The 21028-nt window shown below is 40.1% G+C and overlaps 1 protein-coding gene across 1 annotated transcript in view; it reads right to left on the bottom strand.

The window, feature by feature from the left end:
- REPS2 (RALBP1 associated Eps domain containing 2) overlaps window positions 1-21028 on the bottom strand; it is a 95289-nt gene that overhangs the window by 20576 nt on the left and 53685 nt on the right. The window contains exons 11-14 of the mRNA XM_059493658.1: window positions 20039-20104; window positions 15696-15738; window positions 12633-12769; window positions 1517-1581 (exon numbers count right to left, since the gene is read on the bottom strand). Coding sequence (XP_059349641.1) covers window positions 1517-1581; window positions 12633-12769; window positions 15696-15738; window positions 20039-20104 — 311 coding nt within the window. The remainder of the gene's footprint in view (window positions 1-1516; window positions 1582-12632; window positions 12770-15695; window positions 15739-20038; window positions 20105-21028) is intronic.

The raw sequence follows: 21028 nt of genomic DNA, 5'->3' as shown, positions 1-21028 counted from the left end.
AGCAGCAACTGCTGCAGGCACACAACTGGGAGGTAGGGAGCTGAGCTGTGGATCTGGGATTGGGAGTTGGGAGCTGGGCTGATCCGGGATTGGGAGGTGGGAGCTGTGCTGATCCGGGATTGGGAGGTGGGAGCTGTGCTGTGGATCTGGGATTGGGAGTTGGGAGCTGGGCTGATCCGGGATTGGGAGGTGGGAGCTGTGCTGTGGATCTGGGATTGGGAGGTGGGAGCTGTGCTGTGGATCCGGGATTGGGAGGTGGGAGCTGTGCTGATCTGGGATTGGGAGGTGGGAGCTGTGCTGTGGATCTGGGATTGGGAGGTGGGAGCTGTGCTGTGGATCTGGGATTGGGAGGTGGGAGCTGTGCTGATCTGGGATTGGGAGGTGGGAGCTGTGCTGTGGGATCTGGAGAAGCCAGAGGGGAAGACTGCTCTGCTCTCTCTCTGTGTCAGACAAAGCAGGAATGTGATGGGAGCACCAAGGGGTGTGTGCTGGCAGCAGCATGGCTAATGCCATCCTGACTGGGGAAACATGCAAGCTCAAACCAGAGTGTTCTACAGTCCTCAAGGCAGGAACTGCACTCAGTGCTAGCAAGGGATGGGGAGAAGGAGAGCACAACCAGCTGCTGATGGAGCTGTGTCTGGCAACAAGCCTCTAATCATTTCCATCATAAGCACTGTGCAGTAAGAGGTGCTCAACAGCACACTCTTAAGGGTAAGCTCAAGTGATGACCATCATGGCCTATGGAAGGTATCTCACCAGCTTTCAGTATGTAAGGGCTGTCAGCTCCCCTGTGGATTTGTTTCCTATCATACACTTCATCTAAAGGAGTAATACATGAAGCATATTGTGCCTAAAACTTAACACAGCCAATAGCACAGAAAAATATTGTGATACTCCATGATCTCCTGAAAGGCAAAGAATTACCTTGATGCAGACATGCATTATTTTGTCAATTTGTGTTGTGCTGTAGTTTTGTCATGCTCTAAAAAACACAAACCCCCAAAAACTCACCCAAAATGCAAAATAAAAGCACACCACTAATGGTTTGAAACTTAACAACATAGCTGACATGGCATTCACTTCCTTTCAGCATTATTTTTTTAAGCCCATGGGTGCAACACACACTTCCATGCCACGGTTCCCTTAGCAGATTCCCTCAGCTTTGAAGCTCAAGAAGCAAAGAGCAACAGCAGGTATCAAGCCCATGTTTTCAGGCATGAAACTCATTTTAGTAGATCAATTTTGCTAGCCTTTCATTTACAGTTAGGTAAGTAAAGGGTAGTGGGTGCATGTAAGCTCCACTGCAAAGAGGTTTAATTCATTAGTCTGTAATTTGACACTGCATCACACCGGCCAGAAAGACACAGGAAGGAGGACATGGAACTGCAAACTGCAGATTCTCATTGACTTGGAAGCAGGATCAACTGCTGTGTCCAAGCCAACCAGTGCTAACCACTGCAATGGTACCATAAATAAACAAGTAACACACAGCAAAGAACTGAAGCTTTGTCCATACCTGAGATACAGAAGGTCGAGGGGGTAGTGCAGGTGGTGGTGGGGGCAGCCAGCCAGACCTCACAGCTGAACAGTGGGAAAAGAAGAAGATGATGATAAAAAACCCCATCCAAACCAAACTACTGAAATTTAATTCCAAATAAACCCAGAATTAATTCCCAGGATAAGTGGAAATTCCTCCTAGTGAAAAGGCAGTATACAAGATTTATAAACAAAGCCCAAACTTGATCTTTATTGAGCAAAAGCTTGTTTGAAATAACCTCATGAGTAGTGATTTAGTTGCTGTAAACCCCTAAATGTTATGATAAAAAGCAGAGAAAGAAGCCAGTCAGCCACCAAACCTGTAGGTAAAGCAATCCAATTCCAGTTAAAGAAACCCAGAAACAGGGTCCACTTGTTCTTTGGACTTTGCTCTTTGTCATTAAAAATATTACCCTTCTTAAAAGTGACACTTTAGCACCCAATGTGGACACTAGCACTCACTCTGGATAAAACACACTCCCTGACAGAGTACAGCCTTAAAAAGAAAACATCTGCCATGGAATTAATAGCACAAAAGCCTAAATTAACCAAAAAGAAATCAATTTCTTTGCTTTTATATTTAGTATTTGCATGCTAGCACTCCATAGAGGTATTTCAAAGGAGGAGGAAGGCAAATCCTAACAGTTTTATCAAGCCTCAATAAGACAACATAATGTCAGCTTTGAGTTTGAGCCAGCAAAAGGGAGGGTAATAATCATGAAGTGCATGCTGTAATTTTTAGTTTTCTTAAAATACCTAAAACCCATTTGGGACAAAACTAGAGGATAGATGACAGCTTCCCAAAGGCAACTGTGAGGAGGCAGAGAGAGGACTAGGCTGGCACAGAGACATCAACCAGCACTAACAGGGTTACCCTCCCCAAGCTCCTCTTGCACTGAATGCTCAGCACTTGCTCTGGCAAAGACACCAGACAGTCCATCTTGCACTGGTGCATTTCTGTGTAAAAAAAAACCTCCAACAGTATTCAGCTTAGAAATGCTCTTTACCACAATAATGCTAAGCAATCAATTACATTTATACACTTTCTGTTTCCATACATATTTTAAAAAGGCCACAAAGACCACTAAGAGCAGTCTTATAGCTTAGCCATTTACATATTTTATACACCAAATCTAAAAATGCCTACATGGCTGAAAATAATAAGAAAAAAGATACTAACCATTACAGATAATTGTGACAAGAGAGTAAAACCATGTGTGAAAACACTGAGAACAACCATATTGATTATTTACAGCTCCAGAGACTTATAATACACTGGTGGGATTTTCCATTTTCTCCTTCATCATCTCCTGTATCTTATAAAATGAAGCCTAATATGGCACACAATACCAAAGAGAGAGTTAAAACAACTAAAACAGAACTGAAGTTATGCCAGGGAACCACTAACACACCTACAGGTGTAAGAGAGATTTGAAATAACAGTCATCAGGATCTTTCTCTTGCATTTGATTACTTCTGTTTATAAGACCATTGCAGTACCAGCATGATGTAGTAACTACATATTCCATCTCTCCCATGCAACTGATCTTTAGAAAGGAAGAAACATTCCTTTCCTTTAATCTGAACTTTAGGTTGTTACTTCATTTATCTGGGCACTGGCAGTGGCTTTCGCTTGTGACAATATTTGAAAACAACACCCAGCTCAGACACCACATGCTGGAAAAGAATCTCCTGAAGTCATTGAACATACTGTGAAACTCCACGAGTCTCTTGGGATCTGGCCCACAAAATTCCAAAGGGGAAAGGAATTTGTTCCATAAAATAGTCCAATGAAAAAAAACACACCACCGCACAAAAAAGCCACCGCACAAGACCTCCTTCTTCAGTTTTCAAAATGCAACATATATGAATCTAGCATTAAAGAACTTAGATGCTTACAACATGTGCATTTGACCCAGTTTCCTCTTTTTAATCCTAAAAATTCTAGCTTAAGCTACTCATGAAATATTCATAGAATTCCTGCTGTTGCAGAAGATCTTTGGCCTGTTGTTAGAGGGAAATCATGCTTATGTGAGCACAATTACTAGCAAAAGTTAGCTGACTTTGGAGGACTCGTAACAACTTACAAAAAAAGCCCCAGGCTTCAGCCTTCTCTGGTGCTACTATCCTAAAAGAAGGCAGTGTGAACAGACACTCGTGGGTGTTCATGTGCTTTGGAGGAGACTTGTGCTCTCCAGCTATTCCAGAATAGGCTGGAACAGGGCTCCTCTCTCCTTCCTGGGACAGTACCCAGCACACACCGGCTCTTGCTGTCAGAGGTGGCAGCACCACTTACCTCAGAGCAAACACAAATACAGGGGAAGGTCTGTTTCCAAAACAAAAGCAAGTACCCTAGGGCTGAGCAGCAAATAGACAAATAGGCAAATGTGCTTCCAGGTGCACACCTCAGAGCTTGGAGAAGCTCATGTCCCTGATCTTCTCACCCTGTGCAGAAGCCCAGGGAGCTGGATGGGCCTTGCACAGCTCCTCTTGCTATTGAGCAACGTGCTGGCATTCAAACCAGGCCGAGGCACAGAATCACGGAACAGTCTGGGCTGGAAGGGACTTTAGAGTCAATCAAACCCCCCTGTCATGAGCAGGGACATTTACCCCTATACCAGACTGCTGAAAGCCCCATCATAAAAGGCAAATCCTACAGACAGCACTGTGGAAAGCCCATGCAGGTACCAGTAAAACAGATTTGAGTATCCATGTCACATGTACTCTGACAGCATTTTCATGCAGTAGTCATTTTGACAGAGTTTTCAGTTCAAAAATCATTGCTCTCTACTCAGTATGTTTACATTTGTAGACGGACTATCTGCGTGGAAACCTTCAAAGACCATTCTTCTGCCCTATTCTGAAAACCACAAAGGTCTAACAGTACTAACATGACACCACACCAGATTAAAAGACAGGTTTTCCAATCTGAAGGTAGATTAATATTTTAAAACAAACAGCAGGCTGCAATTGTATACCCTGAGAACTGGTCATGCCATCTTATCTGACCACTCTGCCTCCAGCCTCCCCAGCAGACAACAGTCAGCACTTAGTCATTATTTGTGGCACTGAAAAATGACAATCCTAACAACCACTCAGGTAAGTCCTTTACTTATTTGATGTACAAAGAGAATATGAAGGAACAACAGAAGTTGTAACAGCCCACACAAACCTATGGAAATAGGTCTTTAATTCACCAGATACAGCAGCAGTGGTGAATCCCAAACTAGGATGAACAAGTCTGGGCCCATGGGATCCTTTAGAGCAATGTAAGAGCAAAATGCTGTACTTCTCTTACCCAACAACAGTCACTTTAGCTCTTGGTTTTCAGTATTGAAGAAAAAACTGCCACAATACACTGAGCTTCTGGATGCCTGCTATTTTTGAAAACTCATATTAGAATAGCAGCATATAAAACTACATTTCCTGAAATATTTCCATGTCAGATATTTAATATTACTTCCCTACATGTGGATGACATCTTAGTTTTAAATGTCTATCACCTTAGCTTGAGTATCACCTCAGACAAGTACACCCTCATTCCCATCTGAATTGGACACATATGTAAGCAGTCTCCTGAAAGAAGGGAAGGGTGCTTTTCCAGGGCCATTTTTTACCTTGCAGACCAAACTGAACAAAGATCCTGCCTAGGATCAAGACTGACCTCATCTCAAGTCAAAAGAGAGTCTGGCTGATGTATTTGGCATTTTTCAAGTGGATGTTACAGCACTGCTGGATCAAAGGAGAGCCTGGTTGCATGGTAGATTTCCATCAGTTTATGCTGCTTCGGAGTCCTGAGCTCCCAGAGCAGGTTTAATGAAACACCAGCCAATTAATTTAATCAGCAAGCAAAGGAAGTAAGATACTGCAATCAACTCAAAAAGATAAGCTAACAGAATGAATTATTCTTCTACTACTATTCTATTTCCAACTACCTAAGGCTTTGGCTCCTCAGGAAAGCCAGCAATTTCAGCTTTCCACTGTTCTGGAGAAGGTTTTTGAGATACTTTTCCTGCTTCGGTTGCCAAAGGCAGAGCACAGAGAAGTTCTGTGTCTAAGTTGGTTTCTGTTTACCTCCTTCTTCCTGAACTTCTATTCTTGTTCAGTAAAATTAGTACTTGGTTATCCCCTAACACTAACACCATTCTTTGCACAAATTCATTTATTTACATTCCTGACAGCAGCATTAGCAAGTGATTGTGAAATAACCATTTCTCAAGAGATCTGATTTATTAATTCTCACTGGTATGTGTAAAAAAAAAACATACCAAAAAAACCCAAGCCAAAAAAACCTGCAAAGCTGTAGCCAGGAATATAAATCTAATAAAGGATTATAGTAAGGTGGTTGTGAAATACCACTGATCCCAGGATCTGTTTCAATAATTCTTGCTAATGTCTCCTTGGAAGGTAATATCATTGTGGAAAAAAAACAACCCTGTTTTAGACTCCTGACACTAACTTTGTTACCAGGTTTGTAGAAATGCTGTAGAAAGCATTGTCAGTGGCAGAATGACCTCTCTTCTCACAGTTAGTTTGGGGAACCTGCTCAGCAGGCAGTTTATTGTGTCACAGCAAATGATGCACACCTGATGTTAGAGACACACACTCTTGTGACAAGTCTGTTTCATGTGCTAACCATACAGAATGTTATTTGTACCTTAAGTGAGTGGAAAATGATCCATGTACTTTCCAAGTCATTAGGAAGAGATATATCCAGGCCGTAAGCAATTAATGTTTTTGCACTATGAACTCACACGTGTGACCATTTAGGACATCGTGTGCTAGCATATCTGATGGGTCACTTCCAAATCAAACAAGCAAAATATCACTAGAGGATTTTTTATGATGTCTGTTTTTAATGTCCCTTCCATGAATTTCAGCATGCGTTAAGAAATTCTGTATGACAGATTCTTTTTAAACATCTATTTTCTGGTTTACGTCATATATCCACATCTGCATTTTTACCTCCCTGTCCCTCGTTTTCCTTAAACCATTTAATTTTCTAGTTACTGTTTTCTCTACCCTTTCCTTTTCTGTGTGTTTCTATCTGGGGACTGTTTCTCCCTCCTGCCTTTGCCCTTAAACAAAACTATCCAAGATTTTGTTCTCACTTCACGTTTAGCTTCATTCTCCACCCACAGGGAGGTACAGTCCCTCCACCTTCCTCCTACAGATCCATGTTGCCAGAGCTTCTCCCCTCTGGAGACCTGGGGGGCAGAGCTGGAGGTTCCAGCACTGGCCATCTGTGGCCATTTCCAACGTGGACACTCGGAACAGGCCCACGGGAGCCAGGAGGAGCAGGGGGCTGCCAGGGATCACCCCTCGGGTCCCTCCTGGGGCTCACACACTTCCTGGGGACACCTCCAGGGTCCTCCCCACAAGGGAGGCACCCTGACCCTGTTCCACATGAGACGCAGCAGAGCCCATCTTGTTGAACCTATAAAGCTGTTCCATGATGGATGAGCATTTTTTCACAGAACAAAGTAACCCCCGTGGGATCATGAAAAAGGTCAGTGGGGCTGGTAGGGCTAGTCAAGAATATTTCAACCTTCACAATTTTCTGTAGAAGAGTCTTTGGATTAAAATTTAATTTTTAACAACCTGCAACAGGATGAAAATAGACTGCAAATCATTCCTCAATCCCTGAAAGAGCTAAGCTTAGATAAATGGGAAAATATAATTTTTTAAAAGTTTAATTCATTCACATAAATTGTAAAAACAGCAGCTACACTTGAAAGGCTGGTAAGAACCACCCCAGTAAAGTGCTGTCCAGACTCAGCCCTTAGAGATATACATAAAAATATAAAAATGCAAAAATATGTTACCCCATCAGAATCCTGTCATGTAATAACTATTCATCCATTTATATCCTCACTATTTTCTCCATCTTATTTAACCTTACTTATGTTCTTGTCCAATTGGGCAAAGAAGTTACACAGTTGTAAACATATAGGTCCTTCATAAAAAAATTCTAAAAGGCTGACAGGCACAAAACTCTTCCATTCAAATCAGAAGGAAGATATTAATATTTTATTCAGAATAAGCTCAGTTCAGTAATCAAATATATTCTGAAAGGGAACAGGACTAGAAAAAACCAACAGCTCCAGTACCAGATCAGGGGCTGAGTCCCAAAAAAAATTTATTTTCTGATTCAAAAAAGTATTTTTGCAGCACTTATTTTTAAAATGTATTTCATAGAGATAAATACAAATAGCAGCTCAATTTTGTGTTCTCTGTGCTCTATGTAGAAGACATTTTTAATTTAAATTTGTCACAACTCTTACAAGCAGTCACTCACGTGACTCCACAACTTCTCACTTGATTAAGCTTGCAATATTAGAGTCCTTGTGCACTATGCAAACAATAATTTGTGAAATGTCATATTTGTTGAGGGTATTTGCCATTATCTTTTCTCTAAAATAAAAGTCCTTCAAAAGTAAATTTTCATCTTCCTAATTTAATGTTTAATGGTCTGACTAATAAGCACAACACAGTAACATGCAAGACAGTACAGTATTACAGCACAAACAAAATCCCAAGAAAATAGCTGGTTTTTACTAAATCAAGACTAATGTAAGAGCAACGAGAGGAGGGAGTCCTGAAAAATAATTACTTAATTAAATTTAGCCTTAAAAAAGAACATTACTTTTCTAAGTTCCCCCTTGTCACTTTGGCTTTCAAATAAAATTTTTAAGAAATCTGTAATTTTGGTAATAAAAAAACTTAACTGCACCACCTGTTAATAGCTTGTCTTTAGCAACTACATCTTTCAGATAGCTAACCTCACTGGGCACAGACATTTCCTAGCAAATACAATTAAGGATAAAAGAATTCAGAAGATAATACAGTAATCATGCTTATCTAGGTTAATTTTTGTAGGTTTTTTTGTATTCAGTTTCACATACACAAAAGGGAAAGTCATTTGCATTTGGCTCACTAAGCTAAAAAGACAATCTAGCTGAAAAGATATTCCTGAAAACAACTGGGGCAACAGTATCATGGTAACTGTTTGGGCTTGTTTGTATCAAAACATCTATGACACCACAGCAACAATAATTTTAATTCTCAAAATCTTCTTTCCAACACAGTTATGAGCTGTTTCATTTTACATGTAGACTTAAAACCATTCAGAAATACAAAGAATTCAACTAAGGCAAATATAAAAAAGCTCAATATACATTTAACTATTCACAAATCTCACACCTGGCAAACAAAACCCACCAAGTCTGTAAGCTCAAGGAAAGAATAGGCTAATTGAATGAAAGTCTGATGAAGTAAAGAAGTAATGAAAAGTCTTCTTCAAAGGTATGAAAAAGAGGGTAAAATGTGATACTGAACAGTCTTCCTTTAGCACTAATGAAAATGAGAGGGTGCAGGAAGGCAATTGTACTGAGAGAATCTGAAAGTACCACTTCAAACTGCTTGGGAAACAGCCATGTGAAGGAATACAGGAGTGATGTGGGGACACACTTATGTCACTGATGGGAATGCTGATACACACCAATAAATTCTATTCCCATGTTCCTTTCCTGTGAGCGCCAAATTAGAGCAAAAAGGATGTTTTACTGTCTGGCAGCCATCACTAGCCCAGCAATGCTAAGTACAGTTTACAGATCTGACTGCAGGAAAACATCATTTGTGACAGAAACTACTGTCCTTGCAAAAAAATGCTTGCTGATAAAGTGTGGAACTTAAGACCTCACATTTTAAAAGGGGAAAAAAACCCCAAAATACTAGCCCCTTGTTGCTGGCTAGAGCCAGCACCCCAGAAACAGAGAATCCAAGCTACAGTGAGTGTTTCCTTAGAAGCCTATGTAAAAAATGGTGCTGGCATTCCACGTGTTCTTCACCACAGGGACAGCCACAGCAGGAGGTGAGTTTCCAAAGCAAATGAGTGCTGAAAACCTCCAGTCAAAAATTCATTTGTAAATAGTTATATGGCTGTTTTGTTCAATCTGCTTCCAGATAACACAAAACTACACTGTTTATGACAAGCTTGTTGTTTCATCAAAGCACATTCTCTTTTCCTAACAAGTATCCTTTATCCAGAACTGTTAATTAAAAGTAGTTATGCAACTCAGAAATGAAACTAAATGGGAAATAAAATGTATTTCAGAGGGAACTGTATGAATCTAACAAGACTCAGACTGCTGTCACTGCCCAGAAGTAAATTCTTTATTGGCTGTCATGGGTAGCAAACAGAACTGAACAAAACATCAGAAGAACATGGATGCATTTTCAGGTTTTAACACTCAAACTGAGACTTGCCCCAGCCCTGGAGTCCCCCCAAGGCAGACTCCAGCTTACTGCTGCTGTTGAGGCTAGAAGGTGGCTGGGGCTCTGCTGCAGGATCTCTGAGCTGCCCCACTTTTGGCCCCCTCAATACTCAGGTCTTACTCTGGGAGCTCTTGGCTCGTATCTGACTGGAGACTGGGCTAGGGGAGAAATGAAGAAGTAAACTAGGTCATGTATGCATTTAAAATGACATTTTTGTTTCTACTTAAAACCTGCTGTTGTCCTTCCAGGAATGCATGAACTAGCCAAGTATTTTCTTAACATGAACACAGGCCAAATGCCAGAGATTACACATTCAACTAAAGAAATACATTGAGAATGTAGCAGCACAGGATTTTTCTCAGATGCTAACATAAAGATTACATGAATAAAAACAAAACCAGAAGAGATTTCTGTCTCTTAACAGAAATTCATTTGGATATTTCAGAAAGGTGTGCTTTTCAATAAGTTCTCATGCTTTTTTATGTCTGTCCTGGGTAACACTCATTGCAGCAATCCAGAGAAGTGCAGCTATGAAGTATGAATGGAGGTCTCTTCTCCCAGTCCAGTTACCCCATAATGCAACAATTTTAAAGCATATTTTTATGACTAATCCATTGCTGGACATCCCAGCCATCACAGATAAATATTCTGCGTGTATACTGGCCAGGAGAAAGGCATACGATGATTACAAGCATTATATAGCAGGAGTAAATGAAGAACAAAAAACAAACAAAAAAATCCAGTGTCCACAACAGGGATTCACCACAGTCTTTAACTGAATTTAGTTGAAATATTTTTCTTTTTCTGACCTTTAAAAAAGAAATAAACAAAACAAATTCTTCAAACACAGATGGTTTTACAATTAAAGAAATGATACCTATAGATCAACATGACCTATGTGGAACTGAAAACAAAACTCAGTACTAATGAGCATTCCTTTGTGGGTCTGGAAGCAGATTATCCACCAATCTCCCTAACTACAATTATTTCTGAACTCGAATTAGTAGGACAAAAACTAATGCACTAAAACGGGATTATTCTAGTCATGCTGGATATACAGAGCAGCACAGAATATCCTAAGCTGGAAAAGACCCACCAGGACAATGAAATCCAACTCCTGTCCCTGCACAGGACACTCCAACAGTCACACCATGTGCCTGAGAGCATTGTCCCCATGCTTCTCAAACTCAGGCCTGGAGCTGTGACCTCTTCCCTGGGGAGCTGTTCCAGTGCGCAGCCATGCTCTGAATGGAGAACCTTTTCCTGATATCCAACCTAACCCTCTCCTGACACAGCTTCAGGCCATTCCCTCGGGCCCTGTCACTGTCACCGTGGAGAGAAGATCAGTGCCTGCCCCTCCACTTCCCCTCACAAGGAAGTTGCAGAGTGCAATGAGGCCTCCCCTCAGTCTCCTCTTCTTCAGGCTGGACAGACCAAGGCACCCCAGCTGCTCCCCATACGGCTTCACCTCCAGACCCTTCATCATCCTTGCAGCCCTCCTCTGAACACTCTCTAATGGCTTAATGTCTTTTTTATATTGTGGTACTCAAAACTGCACACAGTTAACTTCCCCAAAAGAAACCGCTTTGTGACTTTCAAAATTAACTATTTAATTAACATCAAAACAAGATGTTTATTTTCATTCACAGAACGACTTCTTCTTCAAGAATTTAAATCCTTCTTTCATTTGTGTTCCAAGTGAAATTTAAACCCAATTTAAACCCAATTTCCTTCCAGTTATACTTGTTATCTGGATTCCAAGAAGATTTGCTGCAGTAGAAAATGTGAACTTGGCTCTGTTTGTGGTTTTATTTTGATGTATAACAAAATCAAAATTAGAGGCACCAGATTCCTCAACAGGAACAAAGAAAATAAAGAATTACTGCTCTGTGTAAGGCAAAAAACAAAGTTTACTCCTACTGAGTTTCAGGGATCAGCACACATAGCAGGACTCTTGAATTCCCTCTAGTGTTTGCACAAAAAGTCCCATATAGCAAGAGGTAAAACTCTTTTCTACTCCAAGAACCACATTAGAGAGCCCAGTTAAACATTCCTTGACACAGTCAAACCTTGCCTTTCTTCTGAAGCATAAGCATGACCCTTGAGTCAGATGATTGGTGTGCAGCACACAAACCTCTGGTGTGCTTCAAGGACACTGCTGAAGCACAGCCACGCTGGGTGACTGCTGCCCTGAACAAACAGCTCCTCTTCCCACTTCAAGGCAAGAGGCACACTCACAGGGTAATGTGCTGAAAAGCCATTTTCTTTCAGCTCACCCCAGCTACTAGTCTACATTTTCTTTCTCTCCCCTCAACATGCACTCATGTCAAAAGAAATTACCCTTTTTTTTTAAACTCAGAGTGGCTTCTGATTGTTCTCACGCATATGTCAGACTTTAACATCAAAAATGTTTGCTTTCTTTCTCCCAGTTTAAACATTAGGGGTTTTCTTCCTGCTTCTGAACTACAAAAAATAAATAGTAATAAAAATCAATTATACTCTAGTTACTGATGAGAGTTGTCTAAACAGCCAGACTAGTTATAAACAGTCAGTGATGACAGACTACCATATGTTAAGCTTCCCATTACTGTGCCAGAAATCATTATAATCACCTTAATTATAGAAACAGTGATTTTTCCCCTCAGTGGCGATGTAACACAAGCAAGTGAACAAGCAGAACTCCTGTTCTGCAGTGCATTACTGTCTGCAGCAAGGCCAGCATATGCACATATTGCCAAGCATTTCTGCAAACACATCAAGTTGCCAAGCATGCAGCTAACCTGAACGGTCTCAGAATGAGCAAAGAAAGCCAACTTTACCTTGTGTGTTTTGCTGAAATATTTTGTTCAGATCCAAAGAGGAAGCTCTGGAATGTGATTTTTGTGGCCTTGGAGGTGGAGTAGGGGGCTCTTCTCCCTTTTTCATGGCATCTTCTATTGACGTGCTAGAATAAGACCTAAGGAAAAACATGGGGAAAAGGAGAAAATATTTTATTTCAGAAATTAATTTTAAACAACTGTAGTGAATAGTACCTAAAATTACACTGACCAGAAGTCAGGTTCATGGTGGAAATTCCTTGCCCTAATGACTAAGAGCTCCCTCTTATAACAACACAGATTTCATTTGGCAACAGAGGGATGTAAGCGTGTGGAGAAAGGAATGAGTCATGCTTACAGGGCTAGTATTTTTTAAGGCTTTTTGTAACACAGCTTGAGGCCTTCTTATGTAACTTTGCCAGCAGGATAATTGTAGCAACTATTCTGAATAAACCAAAGTAAAATTCCCCACATAGCACCCCTTGGAGTTTCTGTTGCCTTCCCCAACTGCTAGGGTAGTGTTTATACAGGTATAGATTCAACCTATCTCTTCCAAGTTTGCATTTTGTAATTTGTGACATTCTCACTAGCAGAATAAATTTTTAACTATTGGAATAAATTTTTGATAGGAAACAGTCACCAAATTGCACAAAATTCAGAAAAATGAATGGCTCCAAAGTGACTACAACTGGTCAAATACATGGTCAGTACCTCTTTCCAGGCCCTCCACAGCACATTAATCCAAATGTGGTGTGATGGATTTGCTGAGAATTTTGATTTTGCCAAATACTGTTCAATTTTTTCAGCTGTTGTAGTTATGAGTTTACTAAAAACCAAGACCAAGCAAGACCAAGACTGTTCAAAACGAGCACTGGCAACATGAGATGTTAGACTTACTGTCATACTGCATGTCAGGGCAAGACCAAAAGCACATTTGGGTGAAACAGAAATAACTCCCACTAATGACAAAAGGATATTCTTTTTTTGGCCAAACAGGTTCCTAATATCCAGTGCCAGCTGTCCAATTAAGAGCATATTGAGCAACATCCTATTACCCTCACTCTCCAGGTCCAAGTTTGTCCATTTATGAGCCACTTTACACAACTACTCATAAAAAGCTAATGGAGATTCTCGGTCTCTCTGCTCTACCTCATACAACTTTGCAAGACTCCTAGGTTTTTCCATTCCATTATGAATTCCATATAAAATCAACACTTTTACTCCTTTTAATCCAACATCTTCATTCAAATCGCATTCAAGATCTTCTTTAGGGAGAGGTTTATCAGGATTTGACATTCCTGCTCCCCCAGTTTTCTGATCTAGCTCCACAACTTTTCTCCTACTCAGTCCTTCTTATGATTTTTCTAGAACTATTCTTTTTTTTCTTCATAAATAAACAAATTTCTAACCAAAATTATGTATCTCCCCAGCTGGGGTCATGTGTCATCATCACAGATTTAATAATACTATGCATATCATTTGGATTGTTACAATGAGATGCAACATCCTGTTTCTAAGTCAATAATTCACAGTTAGTAAACAGTACATGCACATAGATGGCTTTCCCAGCAGTCCCACAATTCTTCTTAAAGGAGCCTGAATCACTGATTTACTCCACCTTCTTGTTCTGGTTCTGCGAGAGACAAGACTTCCTGATTTACTTCTTTCTCCAATAGGACTGTCAGAGTCATCCTCACCCTCTGAATCAGAATTTTTAGGACCCACCAAAGGAGCCATCAACAATTCTACTTGTTCATTATCACCACCAAGTTTACCAAATTTACTTTCCACATCACAATTTATTTAACTGTTTTTATTTGTTTTCTCAGTTACTGAATATATTCCAATCTGGTTTTGAAGTCCATTAATACACATTTTTTCCTAACATCCCAATCATTCTTTAAAGAAAAAAATAAATCTCTCTATGGTATTTCATCCCAACAAGCACAGCAGGTCTGAGTTCAAGGATGTGCTCTAGAACCTTTAGTCTCAACTTCTGCATTGAAGCAGTGGCATACAGTCAGATGTGAGACAGCCACATGTGACAGAGCAGTCACATTCAAGTGACTTTTTCTGAGCTTGTTTAAGCATTCAGTGTTCTATGTTTTGTGCACATTTTTGCATATTTTCTATTTATTAACACAGCAAGAAAATTTAAAACTCTGCAGAAACTAAAAAGCTTTGGCTAGCAGCAGAAAAACAGCACACAAGGCAGTTCAGCCTTCCTGAATATAGGTCCTAAGAACAGAGGATTTCAATCCTCAATCACCATGCTTATAGCTGATCCTCTCTTACTAGCAGGCTTTGACAAGACTGTAAGCAGACAGCTTGTGATTATACTTCATTATCCAAGCAAAAAAATCCCAAGCAGAGCCCTCTAACTAGCACCAAAAATTAAAAGTTGGATGTGAATTAACAATATGGCTACACACCAGTAGGTGACAACCGACCCAAGATGTAATCCATTTATACACAGTGTTTTCTGGCACAGTCCCTTTTCTTTCAAACACCCGAATTCAGCAGGTGTCACTTCTAGCACACAACAGTCCTGAAGTCCTTGCATCACACACCAACCAACCGGAGCCAAGCACATGGATGCCAACAAAAGTATTCACTCACCCAGAGCCGAGAGCTGAGCTACCACTGCTGTTTCTGCAGTGCCTCCCTCCATGTGAACGTGCAGTGCCTTCCTCCATCTGAAATCACCGTGCAGGTTGCAAGAGCACGGAACTGCTGAGGATGTTCCCTGCAATGGGGTGGTCCCAGCTCTCCTGCCACGACACCCCTGGGGCTGGCCTGGAGGCAGTCACCCCCCTGACAAGGCAGCAGGGCTGGGCAGATAGGCAAAACTTCCAGCACCTTATGACCAGGGATCATGGGGCCCTAGTGCAGCATTCATGTAGGGTCCATAGCTTACAGATTCCTTCTGGTAAATCTGTCTGATCTGAGCTGTACTTCCAGCACAACACCAATTTAGAAAAAAAAAATCCAACACCAGTTCTGATGCCTGGTATCTAACACCAGAGGAACATATGTCTTTTCCTGAAACAGGAGTGAAAGCAGTACCTGGATCGTGGTCTGGCTCTGTGTGCATTAGGTTCTTGAGCAGCTGGAATAGAAAAGAGAAAAGAACTGCTAAACCATCATACTTTAAATAAATTTCTTTAGCTTCAGAATCAGTGTCCATTAAACATGTGAGAGTATACTCACATTGCAAATGTGGATGTGAGAGTATACTCATCTCACATGAGCAATGGGGATTGATTCTCACTTCTTCTTCCCCTTTGTTTTTGTAGTGTGTGAATACACTAAGAATCCAAAAGCCAACATGTAGTGAGAGCTTCACCTTTTCAATCTGGTTACCAGAATACAGGAAGAGGAATAGGTCTGGTAGCTCTGACCTGTAGTCATGGATGTAGTTGTGATACAGCAAGTTAAGGAACAATATAAACTAGTAATAGAAAACATCTTGTTCTTAGTCCAGAACTCTTAATCTATTACTTCGTCTGCTTCCAAAAGCACAAAGGTTTATGTCCTTCCTAAATACTTCAATTAATTAGTATAAATGTACATCACCCAGTACAAAATACTAACATGTCATGCTGAGACTGTTTTGACCTTGGGAACAAAAGGTATATGAATGAAAGAAAGCTTTTAAGTCTAAATGTTGATCAAACATATTTCCATTAATGTAAAAATGGGTTTCTGTTATTTGGATGAATTCCAAATATCCTACCACATGCAGGTTTTATGTGATAGGAAAACAACAGTACTGAATTATCATCTCTAGGTAATTCCTTGAGGCTGTTCCTTGCTTTACATTGTCTTTTCTGTTACTCTTCTTACTACAATCAGATAATTTTGAGAAAACATATCTGCACGATTGCTTTCAAATTCATCCCACTGAGATATCCTTAAGGTATTAGAGCAGCATCTATTATCCCAGTGCATATACAAAGTGAATCCTTGTATATTTCTCAGTCTACTAATCAAGGTACAACAGTCAAGAGAAAAAAAAAAAAAATTGTCAGAATTTCTAGCTCCCTTCAGATTTATGCCTACTTTCAAGTCAGACATTTATCACCAGCAGCTACTACAGAGCATTTATCATCAGCTATTACAGAGCACTACCTGAGAATACAATGGATCCTCCAAACCACGGAGCAGGAGGTGCCTGTGGCAGCAGCTGGCAAATACTGAGCTTTTAATGGCTTGCACTGTACTGCTGCACAGACCATCCATAGGAGGCTTTAGGCTCACAGAAGACAAGCATATGGCACATGTACAGCCACACAACAGCCCTTCACAAAAGAAACTGCTTTTAGGATCAGGAGGAGCTAGTTGGTGTTTTGGACAGAATAAACCCACTGCAGCTGGCAGTGACCACTTAAAAACCAAGTTCCAGTAGATTGTCATCACCAAACTAGTTCACAGTCATTCCAGATTTCTCTGCAACAAACTCTTCCTAGCAACTAAAGAAGGGAGAGGGAATTAATATTAAAATATGCAGTGGTGATAATCCTCCTCCCTCTTCTCTGTGTCAAACTCCCAGAGAATACAACTTCAGACACTGCTTCCCTACAGCCATATGACCCAATTTTCCAATGCTGAAATTGCTGATTATTAAATTACATGCACAATTATTAAATATGCCACTTAGAAATAGGAAGTATAAATCCTTTCCAAGGTAAACCATGTTTAAGACTCTTCAAATTTTCCTTTTCTTATGGAGACTGTAATTCTATTCTAGAAAGCCTTTCAAATAAAAAACCCGTAGGTAAAACTGACATTCAAACTCTCCAAGGACATCCTGTTGAGGTAAACAGGAAAGCACATAAGGAAGAGAGAATTCCAAAATGACTACTAATAAAAAATGATGGCAATAGAATGCCATTGCCAAGGATTTTCTTTTTAAGCTTTTGAAAAAGTAGGAAATTCAAGGCTACAATTACAGAATACCCAGACTTAGCTTTGCTTTCAAAAGAAGTAGCATAATACGAAAAATACTATGAAGCAGGTACTTCATTATTAGGACATACAAATAATTGTGGCAGGTTTTCCAAGAAACATGCAGCTATTTTGGTACATCCACAGTGTGTGCACACTCATGTCTGAGGTACAGGTTTATACACATACATGACAAAATCATTCAAGATGATACAGAACTATTTCCAGTTAATTAAACTATTTCCAGTTCACGAGTATTCCATATTTTTACTGCTATGGTTACAAAAGCCTAACTTTCATGAAATGGATAAGTTAAACCTGTTGAGTAAATGATTTACATTGATTATTCAAAAGTTTGCACAATTCCTGGAGTAGTAGAGCCTGATGGAATGAGCAGCTTGGTCTGCAGTAATTACAGAGGGTGTGAAGTTCCTTGTTTGGGTGTTGAGCTGCTCCTGCAGCGCTCTTGGAAGACAACTTTATTTTAACACTTTGAAGGATGCTGATTTGGTAACTTTTAACTGTAACCTAACATCTTGCACTCAACAGCTCCCTCCTTGTTTTACAAGCTTAAGATCAGGTGGAAAAGTTGTGTTGAAAAAGGTGAAAAGCTAAAGAAAAAAACAAAGCATTCCCCACTAGTCAACATCAACGACTCATCTCTTATTGGTCATCTAGGGAGAAATGTACAATTTAAGCGCTTGGAAATTTGGCCCTCAATCCTTTAAAAGGCTAAGGTCAACAATGATCCTGCACTTAGGAATCTAAATAAACTGTCCAGATATTCAGAATGCTGAGCATATGAAGTTCTTACTGATTTCAAATTTCCAGACCTTCTGATGGAGAAGAAAACTTTCACAGACTATCATCTTTCCTGAGTTTACATAAACAGCCTAAATGAATAACCAAAGAAGCATGTAGAATTTCTCCCGCTTCATCCCAAATGAGTTTTCATGCTGGAGGTTAATGATTACAATGACCTTTCAGAATGGTGACTGATTCTGAAACAAGCACTCAATTACTGTGCTGCATCTAACTCGACTGGACAGATAAACATTTTTACTTTTCACACCAGTTGTAGCATGCAACCTGAGAATGTGCTGGCTCAAATCCTCAATGAGCAGCACAGCAAGAGTGGAACCCTGCAGGGACAGGAGCCACGATGATGGAGTGAAATTCTGCCACTGTGTCCCTTGGTACACAAACACAGCAACACTGTTGGAGAGCACAGCAGCATGGGGAAGACTCCCTGACCAGGAGATGAAAGACCCAGGGGAAGGAGATGTGCAGGTGACAGTAAGCTTTTTTCCTACATGTACTCAAGACAGAATTGCTGAACTGAAAGTAAAACTCCCCTGTCCTCCTGGGCAAAACCAGGGGAAGGAGAACAGAATGGAAAGTCATGCAAGCACCTTCTTCTTTCCCTGAGAGGGATGTGCAAGAGTGTGTGTGAGTGTAAAGGAGAAGCAGAAATCTTTTGAGAATAGAAGCTGAAGATAGCAAATCTGGCAGCTTCCAAGTGTTTGGGAAGAAGCCAGGAAAAAAAGATTTGGGAAATGAGGCATGCAGCTGTTGAGCAGCCATGAATAAATCGAGCTATAAGACAAAACTGCTGTGACAGACATGTGGGGTCCATTTTCTTAATCAAGGATATCTTCATGAGAAAAAACATTCATGCAAAAGGAAGAGAAAGCAAGATTTTAGCTTGACTGGGACCAGGGAGGGCTTGCAAACATTCTTACCCCTGTAGAAAGAGATTAACAAAGAGGAAGGCAAGGGAGGTCTGATGAACTGAACTGAATGCAGGGGAAGTTTCTGGACCAAATAAGTAATTTTGACATATGCTGTTCCAAAACTAACATTTTCCAGAATGACAGGAACAAGGAGTGTACTTTGGAGCTAGAGAGAGAAAAATCAGGAGTGGTTTCAACAAAGAAACAAGCCCTGAATCAAAAGCTTGTGGCAGTGTCTTAAGTGCCTCAAGGTCTGTGTTTCCAAAGGCTCTCTGTCCTGTAACTCCTTGACACAAAATAGGAAAGCTGAGCTTTCACAAAGAAACAGGCAATTTCAGAATAGTTACCAAAACATTACATAGTTATTCTATACTTAAATGTATTTTTACCAAGAGGTACAATATTCATGCTCTTGCATCTTGTTTGTAGCACAGAAGAACTTCAGAATCTTTAAAACAGCTGAAAACATTTTCCACACAGAAAGAACCCATACACTAACAATGAGGGAAAAAAAACAAGAAAACCTTTTGACAACCTGAAAAGGTAATTAATATTTATCTTACAAATAGTAGTCATTATGAGATAAAAGCTAGTACCAGTAGGAAAGTAGTACAAGAGCAAAAAGTTCTTTCAAAAATTAATCAAGTTACACTAATTTAGGCTTCCTGTGATATAGAAATACTGGATCAAAATTCTCATGCAAGTAACACATGACAATTTTTTCCTTACCTGCTTTCATAGTCAAGTGCTGAAATTCCTTTGGTATAGTTTTGAGAGTAGTGCTTACTTTAACAGCTTAAGAAAAAAAAAAAAGATAATTACTTTAAGTATGTGTGGGTAAAACCTAGAAGTATCAGGTCTGAGAAAGAACACCTGAACTGGTATTAGACATCTTATAATGCCAAAAATACTTGAAAAGTAGCCAAATAGCCTCAGAAAACTGAAGTACTCAAACAAGTAACAATTTCCCAGAGCACAAAAGTCAAAACCAGAAAGAAAGACCTATGCTCAAGTTCCCAAATAATCTCAAATTTTGAGAATTTGTGGAGTTGAGTGCTTATTCCCCTTCCACATTCCCCTTCACATCCTTTCTAATGGAGTTTTTAATGCACCATAGTGTGTTTTGATGAACTGTGACACTGTGTTAAATGACCACTTGGAATGAAATCTCTCCTGCTCTAGGATGAGCCTGCTTTAGCAAGGAAGTTGAACCAGATGTCCCTTCCAACCTGACCTGCTCTATGATCTGCCTTTATCTACCAAAACATGTGGGAAAAGTTTTGGGTCTTGTAACCCAGTTGGGTTTACATTATCTTCCAAATTCAACTACATTCAACTACATACATAACCAAAGTGCAGTCAATTTACGTGGATACTTTTGAAAATGCAGGAAAATTTGCTTCTACTTCCCTGAACAGCTGGTTTTTCACTTCTGGGGGAACCCCTCAGTTAGGAGAGTGATCTGTTCTCATGTTTGTCAGAATAGTAATAAAAGGTAGAACAAAAGTATTTGTTCTTTGGCTGAAAAGGTAGCAATCTGTGTCATAAATACAGCATATCTTCAGCCCTGAAGGAGGACTGCATGTCTCAAAACAGGTTCCCATGTGATTTAACATGCCAGCTACAAAAATCAAAGCACAACTTCATCATCTGAACAGGGAAAAATATTCCCTTAGTAAGAAGTAAATCTTCCCTAGACAATTCACAGCAATAACCTTC

Source organism: Ammospiza nelsoni, chromosome 2, assembly GCF_027579445.1.
Source record: "Ammospiza nelsoni isolate bAmmNel1 chromosome 2, bAmmNel1.pri, whole genome shotgun sequence".
In the NCBI taxonomy this organism is placed as follows: domain Eukaryota; kingdom Metazoa; phylum Chordata; class Aves; order Passeriformes; family Passerellidae; genus Ammospiza; species Ammospiza nelsoni.
Note: the sequence above shows the minus strand (reverse complement) of the source record. Positions and strands in the feature narration are given on the sequence as shown.